The 16732-nt window shown below is 40.3% G+C and overlaps 1 protein-coding gene across 4 annotated transcripts; it reads right to left on the bottom strand.

The window, feature by feature from the left end:
• Positions 1-255: 255 nt before the first annotated feature.
• On the bottom strand, positions 256-16363 carry larp4aa (La ribonucleoprotein 4Aa). Of its 4 annotated transcripts, none has more exons than XM_086141156.1 (17): positions 15799-16355; positions 13197-13314; positions 12700-12858; positions 10719-10800; positions 10484-10620; positions 10287-10390; positions 8652-8762; positions 8511-8564; positions 8201-8410; positions 7531-7634; positions 7274-7315; positions 3951-4184; positions 3761-3815; positions 3491-3649; positions 3257-3396; positions 2961-3168; positions 256-2773 (listed from the first exon to the last, which is right to left on the bottom strand). In XM_086141156.1, exons 1-17 carry the CDS (start codon positions 15913-15915, stop codon positions 2381-2383), a joined length of 2427 nt encoding a protein of 808 aa, XP_085997282.1. In that variant the 5' UTR covers positions 15916-16355; the 3' UTR covers positions 256-2380. The 4 variants fall into 4 exon arrangements, with proteins under 4 accessions (XP_085997282.1, XP_085997283.1, XP_085997284.1 ...); XM_086141157.1 differs by having other exon boundaries at positions 2961-3165; XM_086141158.1 differs by lacking the exon at positions 7274-7315 and having other exon boundaries at positions 15799-16363.
• Between the last annotated feature and the right edge of the window lie 369 nt (positions 16364-16732).

Below are 16732 nucleotides of genomic sequence, written 5' to 3'. Positions count from 1 at the left end.
ATTGTATACAGCTACACAGCTATATCTAACAGTTGTGAACCATTAAGTTTGAAAACTAAAAGCAATATTTTAGCTCAGTTTCGAATAAAACATGAAACACTTATCCTGGACACGAAAGCTGACGACACGAAAGTCACTGTCTGGTGGGAAAGCGTGTATGCTGCTGAACTCTCAAATCTCAAGATATGACTAATTGATCATATATAGTGCACAGATAAGTAAACCCAAAACGACAAAGAAATGACACACTGGAAAGCCAAATCAAAATAATTTATTTTTGGTGACATTTCATACAGTTCTAGGATTGTGTCTCAAACACTTGGTTGATCAATAACTATATTTCCTTTTTTGCCACCCCAACCAAAATGAACAGAAAATAACCCAAACAAGGAGGGGGAGAGCAATTCCTGTAGGTATTTGCAAGCCTGTTAACATCAACCATATGGATCTAAAATGATTTCACATTACTCATGAGTAGGATTTTTCTTCTTTTAAAAACAAGTTAGTGCATTTAATTATACTAAATCACTAGCTGCTCATACTCATTAATGAAAAAGAAATAACAGGCCCAGTGATTGGTTACTCAATTACTGCATTTCTAAACCCAAAGTCAATGCATCAAGTATTCTTTCAGCTGACATATCAAACAGTATACAAATGTCATATATGCGTGATTTTACTTTGCCAATGCGATTTCACACAACTTTGGGGATACCAGCCTACCAAGATTGGGAGAAAAGCTTTGCGCATCAGAATTAAAATAAATTAATTTAAAAAGCAATACATACAGTGAGTCAAACTTCAAATTCTAAGTCAACCTGTTTTCAAAATTAGAAAAGAAAAAAAAAAAAGAAAAGAAAAAAAAAAAGGGGGGGGGGGCAAAAAAAAAAAAAAAAAAAAATCTCACCCTAAAAAGCACAAAACAATTCATGGACACCTGCTGTCAAACGCCTCCCTGTAAAAATCCAGAACTAGAACAATTACATTCTCCCACACGTTTCTAGTGAAGGGTTATTACAATATAGCATAGGCAATGATACCGCTAAAGTTTCTTCAAAATCCAGTTTTGCTGAGCCAAAAGGTTCCCGAGAACTACATTATTTATACGACCACGTCAATTTCAGTCCAAAACATTTTTTCCTAGTACTCTATAATCCTGTGCAGCTGGCACATAGCACGTGAAAGTGTTCCCAATATTCTTCTTAGTCACAACTTGGCTGCCAAATATCATGTAGCTATCCTCTTTAGCTAAGGGCACTCAGTCTATTTTGACACTATGCCATTGTTAAGACCAATTCACAGATATAAGCTTAACCTGGATATCCTATGATGTAGAAAAGCCAAACCCTCTTGCCGTAACCATCAGGTGCATGAACAGTCAAATCGTACGGTTAGCCTACTCTGTCATGGAAAACATCTCCCTGCACACCAGATATACATGTAAACAGAGAAGCTGACTGATTATCAAACATGACACTGTTCTGAAACCTTTTCGTGTATAGACCCAAACCTTTCAGAAAGATTAAACTTAACAATAAAACAAAATGGACCGGGCAAGCAGGTTCACCATGGCCATCATGCCAAAGAGCACCCCAAAGTGGAAGTCAGCTTCAAATAAAACCACGACTGGTGAATATCAACAGTTTCGGATATCTGACTTATACAGTTTTAGCCAATGATGAACCAGGATCAAAATACCACCATAGAACATTTCAGTAATATACATTAGAAGACCACCCTGTCCAGTTCAAGGACAGATTCTGAATCTCTGATGTAAAATCAAAAATCAACCTTTTCATTACATCTGTGCCACAGCGCAATGTGGCTGTCAATCATTTGCCAAACAATCAATGCATACAGACATCAGTCAACCCTTCAGTCATACTTGCAAACCTAAGCACACAAAGAAAAAAAAGAAAAAAAAAAAAAAAAGGATGTCTCATTGTGTGTTAGTGATATCTTTGTATATGTACATGACATATATGCATGTTCTTTTCGTCTTAGTGCATATTTTTGCAAACCAACATCTATTAATTAAAAAAAAGGTAGAGGGCCATTTACTGAGCCCAGCATCCCACCACTCCCTAGCAGGGCATAAATGAGATGGCCTCCATTTAAAAATCGCACTTAAATTCTTTTAAGCATAATGCTGGAGGCCACAACAAGACTTTTGTTTCCTTTACAAATCACTTGTTCAGCAGGTGTCATTTTGCCCTTTAGTCCTGGATGTCCCGGTCTTATTGTCATTTTAAAAGCTTTTCTGCAGACAAGTTCCAGGGGAAGGTGGCTACCGTAATGTTGTTGCTTTTATACATTTTTATATAATTATATAATCCATGTATATACTCTTTCATCTTTTTTTTTCTATTCATATCAAGTTTTACTTTGGCGAAACCGGTGGGATGTTCTGCTCTTTGCCAGTATGCCTGTAACCCCCCTGGGGGGAGCTGCGTCGGGCTAGAGGCTGCCGCCTCTGGTCCCGGAACTTAAGGCCCCCAGCGCCTCTGGGGCCGTTGCTGCGGAAATAGGCTTGTGAGTCACGTTCACGAGGCGGTCTGCTCTCCTTGCAATCTCGTCCCCCCTCCCTGTCATGGGCTCTCTCTTGCTTTTCTCCGGCACCCATGCCAGAGCCCGGCTCGTCAGCCTTGTTCACGCGCAACTCCCGCAACGGCTGGCCTGATGCAGGGCCAGAGGGGGGTGGAACAGGGGCTGCGGGCGGGGGGTCCTTGGGTGGCCGCTGGCAAACCTCAGCATAGCTGAGTTTACGGGGCTCCTGTACAAAGACAGGGAACGTAAACAAATATGTTATCAGATACCCTGCCGAAGAACTCATTCTGCGTTTTACAGTTATCTTTGTGATGCACATTTTCAAACATTATAGCCTCCAAGGTTTAGAAATGAAAACTTAATTTGTTGAACTGCAGATAGCTGCATATGAAAAGAGATGAACCAACAGTCACCTGTGCAGGGGTAGGAGTTGTGGCCTGGGCAGGTGCTGATGTACTTGGGATTGCTGGCGTGGAAGCCGCTGGAGGCTGAGGCCTGGAACTCAGCGGCGGCTGAGTCGAAGATGTGGAGGAGTTGACCGTAGATTGATTGGGCGTGCGCTGTGTCACTTTCGGCGCTGGCAGTTCGGCCCGCTCGACCCTCTTCTCCTGGCGAGCGCTGCTGTCAAAACAAATGTTGATGACCTTCAGGTTTCGGCTTTGACACAGGCAGCTATTTTGAGATACAAATGTAAAAAAAAAAGTTTTACCCTGGGGCCAAAGGTGCAAGTGGTTGTGTAGCAGATTTAACTGCAGTCATGGTAGGATTTGAGGTCGACACAGCATCTTCTGTGACCTGGGCTTGGCTAGTACTTGGATTCACAGTGGCTTCTTTATTGGTTTGTTCAATCTATTCAAACACAAGCAGCCATGACCACTCTGCCTTTCAACAATTCTTTCACAATATGAGTTGATTTCAAGCTACGGTCATCGTTTACACTTACCTTGTCCCTGTACAAACCACGTACAACATCCGACATTCGGTTTTCAAGCACTGGTTCTCCTTGGGTACTGACTACACAACCGGGAAGAGGGGGGAAATTGGTAGCAGCCAAGTCAAATTTAGGGGGGGGGACCTTGACCTCAGCCAGGGGCACAGGCCTCTGAAAAAGTAAATTGAAAGTTCACAAATCAACAGGACAGCATTAGCTATTTAATTTGTCTTTTTAATAATGAGCGTATCATTTTTACAAGATCAAAATTCTGCTACTTACCATGAGTCGCTCATCCTCTCGCCTCCTCCTGGTCCCTCTATAAGGTGCATTCCGTCTGAATTAAAAAAAAAGAAAAAAGGGATCAGAGAATTAGATTTCATGGGTGAAACCACAGCAACCATAGGGGGGAACAAAACAGGCATAATTCTGATTGTCAGTGAAGAAGATAAAGGACAGATTAAATCATTACCGTCCTCGTCCAGCCATACTGCCATCATCACTGGGGTCCAAAGAGGAGGAAGAGGAAGAGAGATGAGAGAACGCGGCGCTCAGGTCAGATGCCGTCTGAACCGTGTTAGTGGTGGTCGCTGCAACAGGCGTAGGGGGCTGTGGGCTGCGGATTCCAGACAGGTTCTCCAAGGGGACAGGAGTTACAGTTGCAGGAGTGACTTCACCTGTCCTCACCTGGGGCTTTACATGATTTCTGTTGGCAGGGGGAAATCAAAGGTGAGCCTTTTATTTTTTAGATACTGGAGTTTTTTTTTCTTGACGTGCATTACACTAACAAGTCCGGCATTTTCTACAAGGTTTGTGAAACAAAAATGCTTAAACCTGTATGCCGTATCACTTATACTATTACCATTTCAACTTTACAGAAAGGAAGCCATCACAGTGAACATGCTGTCACCTGAATATAAGACAATGCTGCACTGGCATGCAGTCATGTGGACATGTGGTTTCTCAGAATTGGACTTTTCTACATTATATCAATACTAAAGGGTGAGTGAGCTGGCTATTGATTTCAATATTTTTGGTGAAAAATCTTGGAAATGTCAGCTAGTTGGAACAAACGATGACCAGCAACTGGTAAGTAGTAATACAATCTCACTGAAAATATGCAAAGTTTTAACATGATCAATTACTTGAGCTGTAAGAACCTGCATCATAAGGAATAGAAAAATAAAATCTGCTTCAGACTGAGCCACCACACCGTACACCCTCAGAGGAACTGATGGAACCACGCCACCACCTGCAAGGTCCACTCAATTGAAAAACACATTTGTGAAAGTTATGACACTATTTATTAAATAATCTTATTTATAAAAAGTCAGATCTTGGCACAACAAGAGAACATATCATGCCAAAAAGTTTAGAGTTCTGACATTGAAATAAATCTAAGATGCAAATTATTAACATGTTTTTTTTGGTTTTTTTTTGAAGAACAGAAAGCAAAAGAAACTTTTGCTATGCTCTGTGGTGGTGTTAAGCAATGTGAATTTGCCAAGCTGTTTTAAGTTTCCAAGTTGTGTCACCTGGACATGGCAGCTAAACTGAGTACTTCAAATCTTTAAGTCACTAACATGCTGGTTTCAAATGAAAAGACTAGGTACTGCAAGGATATGCAAGTACGTCTCCTCTTTACAGTTCTAATGACAGTGGATATTTACCGTTTCAAATAGAATTCATTGGGCCACAGCACATTAAATTGCTGGCACTCCAGTCTGAGGGACACTCATATAGACTTTAATGCAGTCAAAGAAAAAAAAGACCGCTCACAGGAAATGAGACGGAGATAAGAAAGAAATTTTTGGGAATAATAAGAATGCATGCTGTATCTTCAAAGTAAATAAAAACATGCAGGGGATTCCTGAGCTGCATCTCTGCAAAATAATTGCAAAGGCAGACACATGGGGTCAAATATTGTGTATTTGACAATCAAATGCTTCTTAAACAGCAACAACATTTCAAATTTAAGGGCTGAAGTTACTGTATTTTGATATTAATTTCTATTATATTTTTAAGGGACCCTGTCAGCTACCCGATTTTGTCCCAGACTAGGCTCTGCAATAGTCTTATCCAAAATTCAAATAAATTTCTTGTTCGGGGGGGGGGAATCACCTTACGATAAAAGCAACTACTAAATCTAGGGTTTGTACAAGTTGAATTTTATGTTTTTAAGTTGTTTCAGGGCACTACCTGAGTGAAATTTAAGTTCCTTTGTGTGTAAATAAAGGGCACAATGAAATGAGGATGGGAAGGAAAATGCTGATACAATGATTTCATTACATCTTTCATTATTTATACCAATTATCCTGGCCTCAGGATCACAATGGAGGGGGATAGGGTCTGCACTGAACTAGCCCCTAGGCCCTCCCAGGGCCATGTTCACTTTTATTCACACCAATTGGTAACTTAAGCATGTACAGTGAACGAAATGCCTGTTTTGGTCAATGTGGGGGCCAGAGAACCAAGAGTGGATCCACATGGGCACAAGGGGAGAAATGTAAACTCCACACAAAAAAGGCTCCGGTCGACTACTGGACATAAGCCAAGAAACTTTTGGCTTGCTGACCACTGTGCTAAGCTCTGCTGTCCTGATAGACCGATTAGCTGCTTACATACTGTCCTGGTACTGTGGACCTCTTTGTTCTACAATAATTATACTCTTCGATACATTGACTTAGAGCATTTTGGAAAGAGCTCCCTTTGTTTTCCCTATAACTGTAAAAACTTAAATACCCATAACTACTACAGTGAATGACTTTACTTTGACTGTCTATTGTTTGTGCTGCTGCGTCTTTACTTTTCTGTGGCTCATTTGGACTCTCTTATCTGCTCCTTCCACTTTCCTGACTGTGGTGGCTGAAGAGCTCACCTCAGACCACCAATACTAAACAAATTATGCATTATCATATTATCAATGTCTGGCACACCTATTTTTATATATCAAATAATTTGCACAATCATTGCATTGTTGTGCAGTCACGACACAGCTGCTCAAGGTGAGTCTCGAGAGAAGCTTGTGCCTTTAACCTTCAGATCTCATAATCTGATCGCTCATTGGGTGGGAGTGGAGTGCCAACATTTGGAAAGGAAGAATAGAAAAAAGTTCAGGAAAAAGATAGGTGAACGAGGAACGAAAGAGAGAGAGTGAGAACCAAAGTCAAGTCACTCCACATCCCAGTTTCCCTCTAAGCGCAACATGATCTCATCATCAGGTTTCACAGGGGAAAAGTCCAACAAAATATTCTATGGTCAGATACTTCTGAATGAAACTGGTTGTACCACATGAACATATTAAGTTATGATCTCTACAAAAATTATTAAACAAACACTTCAATTTGAATACACTTAGAGTCAGCATTTGATTGGTTAAGCAACAAAAGGAAACATGGCATACAGAAACAAATTCACTGATAAACAGAACAGTAAAAAGAAAATGATGGAAAACCAAATAATCAATGGTAAGTTGGAATGGATAGAACATGGTTACATGTGATAATATAACTGCAAACCAGATATATGACCAGAAAGAAAAAAGCTGAATGCTCAGAAACTGACAGCAGCTTATGTCATTTAGGAGGAAGACATTAATCAAATGACAAATCCATAATCTCATTTACCAGGTACAGACTTTTAGTAACCCTAACAAATGGAAATATGGCTGTAAAAAAAAAAAAATCTGACAGGCAGAGAGAGGCAAGAACTGTTGTGGATTTAGTCATTTGGCTGCAGAATGATAAGGGATGGGAGGGTAGCGGTGAAGCTTATTGTACAACAGAATAGTGGTACCTGAAGGCATTTATTACATTCTTTCTTGAATAGAGGGGGACACTGTGGGAATAGTAAGAAGACAGGGATTGAAGAAAAAAGGCCCCGATGGAGTTACATTAGCTTTAGACAGAATTCAAATGCAGTTGATCTGATGCTCACTGTAACATGCACACAGATAAACAGATAATTGGTGGAAAACCAAACATTCAAATTACAATATGCTTGAGCAAGAGCAGATTAGACAGGGAAACAGAGTTGACGTAAAGAAAACTCACCGATTTCTGTGGAATGGGCGATTAATATTAAGAGAACTGGAGCCAGTTTTATAGTGTCCAGCAGAGCCAAATCCATTCACAAAACTACTGTTTGGGAAAGGTGCCTGCACAAGAAAAAGGAACGAAATAAAAAGTTTTTTATGACTACAATTAATTGGATTACCTCTATTACCTCTATTTCCTCAAACCTCTATCTAAAATAGCAGAAATAACATTGGGATAATCGTTTTCTAAAAAAAAAAATCATTCTTTATGACAAACTACAAATCGAAAAACAGACTTTCACTATTTTACCATTTTTCGTGTGTGCCTGGAGCCAAACAAAATAAATTTGAGAAAGGAGCAGGAATACATAATTGCACCTCTTTCATGATACAAGTCCACAGACTTGAGATAAAACTAATTTGAGGTGCAACAATACTGCCTTCGCTGTCTAACCTTCAATTTGAGGTATTTATTTATCAAAATGACACTGGCAATGACAAAGGTCAACAGGATCTCTAAGTTCATAAAAAGCCTGCAAGGCTGAAGAGACTTGGTGTATTTCTTGAGGTTTTCAATGTTAATTATGTAGCAGAATTTATACTTCAAAAATTAAGGCACTAAGATCAACTGAATCATTTAGATAAAGGCTGCAAAACCGTGAGGATGACTCTGAACGGTGTCTCACCAAAGGAGTTTCAAAGTAGGGCGTGGGGGAGGCCGCCCAGGTGGGAGGTACGATGCCGTAGACCGGGTACTGCTGCTGGGGATAGACATGCTGCATGTAGAGTGGAGAGCTGTACTGCGATTGGCTCTGAGATTGCTGAGCGTACAGGCTGCTATCCATGCTACGGTAGCCATTCTTTGCAAAGAATGTGTTTATGGCCTTTATCCTGGCCTGTTTCGAGAAAAAAAAAAAAGTTTAGCAGGCTAAAAAAAAGCATATGAAAAAACACTGCTTCAAATCAGAAACTTTTCTCTCTATTCTCTCTACTCACCATAATGGGTTTTCCCTGAAATGTTTTTACTTCCTCTCTCAAGTATTTGTACGCCTAGAATTAGGAAGGCAGAAAATCATGAGACATTTCATGCCAACCCAAGACAAAAAGGGGAAAGGGTGAAAAGGTTACTTGTCTCACCTGTTGAGCGTCTGTGTCTGATTGGAATGTGATGTACCAGTTGTTGTTGTGTGCAAACTCAACACTTATCACCTTTGGACAGTTGTCACTTTTGAACAGCGACTCCACTTCCTACAGGAGAGACTTTCCAAATTAGCTGAATTTCACCACTTTTCTTCATTTGGATTAATTTAATGTTCAGTCTACAAATGGAAAACACTTGGGTTTTGTGCAAACCTGCTGTGTTGGCATTTCTGATAACAATTGAGAAATGGCCAATTGAGAAGCCTAGATTAGCAACATGTGCTGTTTCTCAGAAAGATCCACTTGTTTTAAATTTTTAATAACAAATAGGACACAATCATTAGCAGACTGAATGATCAGAGAAATTGCAATGTAAATAGATATGATCGATAGACTTCCTGTGAGTTCCCCAAAAATCAAATATTTTTAAACGTGTTTGAGAACATTTCATCAGATCCACAATACCTTAAAATGTGTGTTTTAATACTTAAGTTGGTCTGAGAAATTTAGCCATTTTTATCTCTGCATGGTGTTAAGTATCTTAACTAATGTAAACTCATTCTTTTCAATGAATTAACTAATTCATAAACAATTAATTCCTGTTGAATAATGAAACAATAGTGACTACACTTTGAAAATTTATCATGCTTTTCATCAGAACAAATTTGAAGAGCTCAGGGTTTAAAAAAAAAATACACCATGAATGACCTATAAAGCATCAGCTTTGCTCACCCTGCATATCTCTAAGCAAAAAATCCAAGTATTTTTTGTCATTTACAGGCTAATGGAAAGTATGGTTGAGATAAACAACAAGAGCACACGACTGAAGTTGCTTGAAAACAGATAGGAGCACCACTAACTCGATATGGCGCAGCCAGCGAGGTAGCTCTTATCTCTGCAGTGAATATCGTTTTCCACAGCACTAAAAGTGACGCAGCTTTTCTTGTTACAATAATGTCTTTTTGCTTGCTATAAAGACACAAGAAAGGGCTATTTGCTACCGCCTTCCATTATTGTTTCTGCTACTTTTCCTTTGAGACTAAGATTTATACATCACTACTACTATAATCTTTAGGTTTATTTTATGAGTACACGGTCACTCGTGTAGTAGTCCCAAGTCTTAGACCCTCAGATCTCATAATCTGAACGCTCATTGGATGGGAGTGGAATGCCAGCATTTGGAAAGAGAGAAAGGGGGGAAGAGAGAGAGAGTGGGGAAGAGACAGAGACACAGAGAGAGCCAAAGCCAGTCACTCCACATCCCAGGTTTCCTCTATGCGCATCATGATGTCATCATCGGCTCTTGACTGGGAGAAGTCTAGTAAGATTTGTGCGAGGGTGTCGTTGCATGACGGAAAAAAGACAATATTGCTAAAAAGATATGAAAGTACAGAAATAAAACTAGAAAAGTGCCATTATGACTGAGGTTTAAATTTGATATTTGGACATACGGTTTACCTGTGGTTTGAAAACATGTATTGCTGCCACCAAGTGGACTGCACTCGTTACCTCATTTTTCTCTGCGGTGGAATCAAAGTCCAACTCACAGAAAAGTCAGGCAGTGTTTTTCCCACTTGATACCATACTGGCCTGAACATCTTGCACTGATAAAGCCCTGTTATGCATATTTACCTCAACCGGTGTTGTTTCTGGCACCTCACGTAGGATAATAATGCACCGCTTGTGATTTGGACGCACTTTCTCCCCTTTCTCATCCACTTGTACCATGGGAGAGGCTGAGCAAAAGATAGGTCAGTACAGATTATTCCAAGCATCAGGCAATACAAATCCCAGTAGTTGAATTTGCCATCAATAAAGTTTTAACTCACATCTCAAGACGTCCAAAATGAGATCCATGTCAGTAGTGAGGACCTTGATGCCTTCCATGCTAGCGATGGTCCATATCGGGACAAACTGATCACTGTCCATCTGGGACATCAGGTACAAATCTTTCGAGAGGTTCTCTCTGAGTTTGCAAGATAAACGCACATTAGCCTTTGGTGTTGCGTGGTACAATTTTTGCAAATTCAACATACTCAATGGGCTTTTGGGCTTAGCTATCACCTTGAGAAATAAAACTCCAGCTCTTTCCGCAGAGACTCACGTAGATTCTCACAGGAGATTGGTTGTTCTTCAGTTTTTGAATCTGCAGGAAATTAAATGACAGTGAGAAGGGTGAGCACATGTTTCACATCAAACTTAAAAAGCAAAACCTAATACCTCAATATCGGGTGTGGATGTGACTTTGACAGCACAACTTTGAATTCAATTACTAACTGAGTGGTGAAATTTAGTTTTGGTTATTTTATTTTTTCTTATTAATAGATTACACCCTGCTTCACAATATGAGTTTCACTTGTATGACTATCACGGTTTGTTCCTCTTGTCGAAGACAGTTGTTCAAATTAAGTTATTCAAAATATGGCAGCTCCAGCTGGTCTAGAAAGATTTTCAGTCACAATTATGCTTCTGTCACTTGCAAAGACAAAGTATGGAGAAAATAAACAGGACACAGTGAAGTGTTGCCTTTACACGCGAGTGGAACAATGCAGGAGATGTGTAATTTCAAATGGATGATTGCTTGTTGATTTGGAAGTGCTGAAGAGACAGAACTTGATCCACACTGATGCAGTAAGGACTGCAGTGTTTTGTTTATAAAAAGTTGAGCTGAAGTTCAAGAATCTTGTCTGCAGTTGGAATTTTTTTTTTCTTCTGCCATTTGACGGACACTGTCCCACAACAATTATAGTTCCTCAACAGTAAGAGTTTGCATTTGAGTATGTGGCATGATAAAGTCTTTGACACAGTTGCTCCTTTGTGAACTCGGCGTACAAAGCACTGTTGTGTGACATTTAGGCTGGATCAGCAATGATACTGCTGTTTCATTCGCGAGCTGATTGGGTCAACGTTTGATCCGACATTTGGTTTCACACATACAGCTCATGTGTCTAAAGCACAGGTAATACCATGTTAAAGTGGCTTTATGTGTCACATCTTATCTGATGCAAGTTTGGTGGTAGGGGAGTTCAAATGTCTATTAACAGTGAGGGAACTGAGTTTCCCCATTAACAAATACAGTATCTGTCTTTTTAAGATAACATAATGAGAAGTAACAGCTGAACTTGAGAAATTTTGGTGCTTTTTGATTGTGAGGTCTGAAGCCTCTCACCCGGTTAACACGATGGTGCTGGTAACATATGCTATGCCTTTAAGTTTTGATTGCAAAGTTCAGTAAGAAGTCTCATTATAAGATGAAGATAATTTGGATTTTGAGAAACACTGAGTCACTGAGTTTTGTCTTACTTCTGCATAAAAACCCGTGGAAAATTTCAAAAGAACGAACACTTTTGTTTTGATCGGTCACATCTAGAACGAAAAACTATGCCAACACTGTTGCAGTATAATATCAGAATAGTTTGATTTTGTGTAGACAAACAGCAGCTACAGGGGTCTTGAAGATTCTCAATAAAAAAGGGGCAAAGAATCGGTTTAACCTTGAATAAAGAGGACTAAGCCTGTGAAATATCCCTTTAAGAAACGGGTTTGTTGAAGGTGACAACACATCTGAATCGACACACGTAAATATCAAGGCGTTATTGGCTGTATCACAACACAGAGGGGATTTACTTTTCAAAGGGATAAATGAAATATATCAATTGTTTAGCACAGGTATAGCGGGACTGTTCAGCTTCTATACAGATATACACAAAATAGGAAATGTGTTGTAAAGAACAAGCGGTCTGGTTTCTTACTGCAACCAGTATCTGCCCACTGATTAGAACTTAGCAAAGTCAAGTGCAAAACCTGCAGACAGCTGTGAGCCAAGGAAAAAGCAAACATGAGCAGGTTTTCTTTCAGAGCACACTTTCTGGCACATCATTCCATTTAAGCTTGGGACACAATCTACTGTAAATATAAGCATTGTTTGTCATTCATAGGCTACCCCAAGTTATTTAGGTGGTCTGAATGAACTCATTTGTAACTTGTCTTGACAAGTGAATAACACTGGGTTAAAAAGAGTTAGGAAGCATGTGATGTGACTGACCTGAGGTCCCCGTGGTTGACTCGGCAGGGGAAAAGCCCGGCTCTGGAGGGTCCATTCCATTAACTGCTATCTCAGCTGTTGCTGTGGAACTGCCATTATCCAGGGCTGTGAAACCCACAGTGTACAGTTTGCATCCTGCACAGGTTGACTCAGAAAAACCTGTGAAAATGGTGAAGAGTTTGCTTCCATTCAGTTTCATGGTTGGCCCCTGTGGTCTTCTTGGCTTATAAATGGATAACATGGACAGCAAATTTACCAAAGAGTTTTAGAAGGCTAGGAAAACCTTGAATGTGGTGCACCCCAGTGCTGCACCACCCACAAAATCATCAAGTATAGACCAAAAAGAAAATCTCTTTCTGACAATGTCCGCAAAATCGTGAAAAACATTTATGGAAAACCAGCAACGTGGTGTACTAAATTGCAAATGTACATTAGTTATTGGCCAGTGAGATTATTCAATACGAAATTTTTAATACAATTCTGGAAGTGCATCTCACCTTCACTGATGGCTGAGGGAGACCAATGAGGACTGTTGGTAACGGGCTCACTGGACACCACAGGCATCTCCTGCCACACCTTTGCATTTGGGTTCAAACTGGTGCCCTTAGAGGTGACCTTCAAAGAAGAAAAAAGGATGTTAGCATTAAAACCAAAGTGCTTTTTTAAATCAAATTTGAATGAAACGCTCCAGACAAAGGTATTGTTCCTTAAAGGCAAGCATTGAGCCTTCTAAACAAACTTGTCAAAGATCAGTTTTGAAACTGGAATGTATGGACATGCCTACATCACGAATTTAAAAGCCTTCTGTAATTCCATTTGTTGTTTTGGTTACAGTGTTCATCAGATAAAGAATATGTTGCCTTCCCTGATGGCCAAATCACAAATGGGCTGCTTTAAAGAGTTTGAGATCACACCAGGTATTTTAATGTGGATCACAATTGATCCCCTTTTTTGCAAATAAAATCAAAATTATTTATCTTTGCAAAGATCTAATTGGATGTTTTTCAAGGGACTGATGCATAGGATTTGTACTATGATCATTAATAGAGAATCGGTCAATTGTCTTTGGCAGATTGTGTCAACCAACTCGTATCCATTTTCTGCCGAACTTCACATTTTCCCCTCAAAGTACATAATTTTGTTGATCTAGCAGGATGAATCAGGGAAAGGGGTGGGAAACCAGCTGCCAGTTGAGCTAAGCGATAACAGGGCATATCAATTCAAATATTTGTGAAGAAAAAGTCAATAAGGTTCTTGATCAGTAAGATACATGTCTCTTTCCTTTCGACAGTAATGGAAAGATTATTAGGACTGGGTGGTGCTTCTATTCAGCCAAGGATGTATTGCTGTTTACAATTCCAACAAACTCTGTACTACTCTTTTAGCTCACCAAGGCTCAAACTGGTGTGTAGTTTGAGTGATTGCATCTTGATGCATTAACAAATGAGTCTTGGGTGTGTTTACACCCTGAGTAGTCTGACTACTTGTGATTAGATCACTCATAGAGGATTTTAATGCCAAACAAAACCCAGGGTAAAAGCAAGATGAGGCAAAAGAACAATTTTCAAAAACTTAAAAAAGCCTGAGATTACCACTAACACTACATTGCTACTTAGTAAACCAAGTTAAATTTTACACAGAATGAATCCAGACCTCCTTTGGGACAGGAAAAGAAAATTAAAAACAAGCCCCTTTCCCAAAGCACAAAAGAAATTTAACAGAAGTTTGGATGATCTTTGCACTGCACCATAAAGGACAGAGCTGCACATTTCCAGCAAACCTATCACTGACCCTGGTAATTTGATTAGTGTCACCTTGGATAGTCAGTGAAATTACCAGGTTACTCTCCAGGGGACAGACAGACCAGAAGTTGTCAACACGAGACCCACGATTCCTCATGACAAAGGGCCTATTACTGATTATCTTGGAAAAAAGGACAAGTATCAAAAATGTCACTGACATAACATGTTAATGAAAATATTTGGATTATAATGTTAACATTTGTGTTTCTTTCAAACAGCAAAAACTGAAATATTGTGACTTGATCTGAAAGGGTCTGTGGACTGAGTGAAAAAGTCTGACCCTGCAAAGATCTGTAGCCAGGAATAGAACACATACTGTAAATTAAGAGTGTCAGACATACTGAACTTTGTGACCTAAATGGATTTCGGTTTTATCAAAGTACATTAGAGAAGAGTTTTGAGACACTTGATTGAAACAATATTTTAACCTCCTCCTTTGACATTGCTAGTTGTCACCTGCAAACTGTTCCACCCAAGAACGACAAAAGCACTTGGCCTGACATGAACAGCTGTCAGTTACAAGATGACGATTCTCTCCAGTATTGAGATAATAATGAACGTGCCTCGGTTAAGCCTTAAAAGCGTTAAGGTATCCTGCAACTTCACATATGTTACCAAGCACGCTTCTGTGTTACAGGCCGTGGCAGACAAGTAATGTCAGCTGACTGCGCAGCGCAGCAAAGGCCGGGTATTTGCAATGCATGTCACTGCGCTAGCTAACGTTAGCTGCCATCACGATTAGCTAACGTTGGGATGAATGAACGTTTATCCTCGACCATTATTCGAGGTATCGGACATGTGCAGTTTATAAACAACTAGGTTGACACTGCAACCACTCTAAAACAGCATTATCGCTAACATATGGCTTAATCATTCCTTGTTATCTAATGATTACTCAGCAAACTGCTTAATGAGCTTGCTTATATAGCGCTAATGTTAAGCTAGTGTTAGCTGGCTATCTGAGAGAGCTGCTGTCGAGTTACTTCATAATAGTGGGAATAATTGGGTGCCAACTGTTATTAGTTGCAAGTTGGTGATTGATGTTTGTGCGATGTCTGACACTACTTTCGGATTATAGTCACTCATATCTTACAATCAGTAAGTGGTACAAATGTTAAAGTAAGTGAACCTGAAAACCAACGACTAACGATGTGTCTGGCAGGGTTAAATTTAGCAGTTGGCAAAAATTATGGTTCATTATGCAGAGGGGGGCGTACTGTGCTAACAGATCTCCGCTGAGCAGAGGGCGCTTAGCAAGCTAACGTTACCTTGTTGAGCTAAAGAAGGCCTCACTCACCATGCCGCCTGACCCTCCCTCGCTCCCCAGCGGAGCCTCGTCCTTCCCACCGGTCTTCGGTCCGGGATCAGCCTCCTCCTGCAGCAGCGGCGGCTCTCCGCTCTGGTCTGAACTCATCAGCCGCTCCTGACTCACTTCTTCCCCGTCGCGTTCTCCCAACCCCGCCTGCCACCCCCTCCTCTATTCCGAAATACCGGCTGGGTTCAGCAGTCAGTCGGGTTGTCTCCTGTTGACTGGGCTGGTTACTAACACTCTCAAAGTAGCTTACCAGCTAGCTAGCCGGCTAGCAAGAATGCTACCGTCTCCGGCTAGCAACCTAGCGTGCTATGAATCAACGAAAGAGGCTAACGTCAGCTAACTCAATGAATCAAACTTGTTCAGTACGATAGTACAGAAACACACAATTCCAAACGGCGACTCTTCGCAAACCTCAGTCTTCGCTGATGTTTTACCGAATGTAAGACCACAATTCGGCTTCGTGAGACGCATTCCTAACCGGGCGACAGCATCGGACACTGGGGACACGCACCTTTCTCAGCGCAGACACACAGTCCGCCGACGTCCCGGCTACCACCGCGAGTTCTCGTTCACCCCTGCAGCAATCATTTCCTTTTCCGGCTTCAAATTGTAGTTTTTAGGGACCGATTACAAGAACGGAATCACTCGCACCGCTACAATAGTTCTTAATATATATATATATTTAATTCTCTTAAGTACTGGTTACAGTTTCATTTTTGTTCTTCGTTTTACGCTATGTGATGTATTTTCGTGCACGCATTCAGCGTGAAAAACCTTTCCATTTTTCCAACTTTTTCAATAATAGTTAACAGGCGAAAGGGATTAAGTACGACGATACCCATTAAAAATGAAGATATAATTCTTGCAATTAAGTGATGAAAATTTAAAAATACATCATAGCTGGAACAATGCATGC

This window comes from Fistularia commersonii, chromosome 34, assembly GCF_037954325.1.
Source record: "Fistularia commersonii isolate RoL2024-O1a breed Wild chromosome 34, RoL_Fcom_v1.0, whole genome shotgun sequence".
In the NCBI taxonomy this organism is placed as follows: Eukaryota; Metazoa; Chordata; class Actinopteri; order Syngnathiformes; family Fistulariidae; genus Fistularia; species Fistularia commersonii.
Note: the sequence above shows the minus strand (reverse complement) of the source record. Positions and strands in the feature narration are given on the sequence as shown.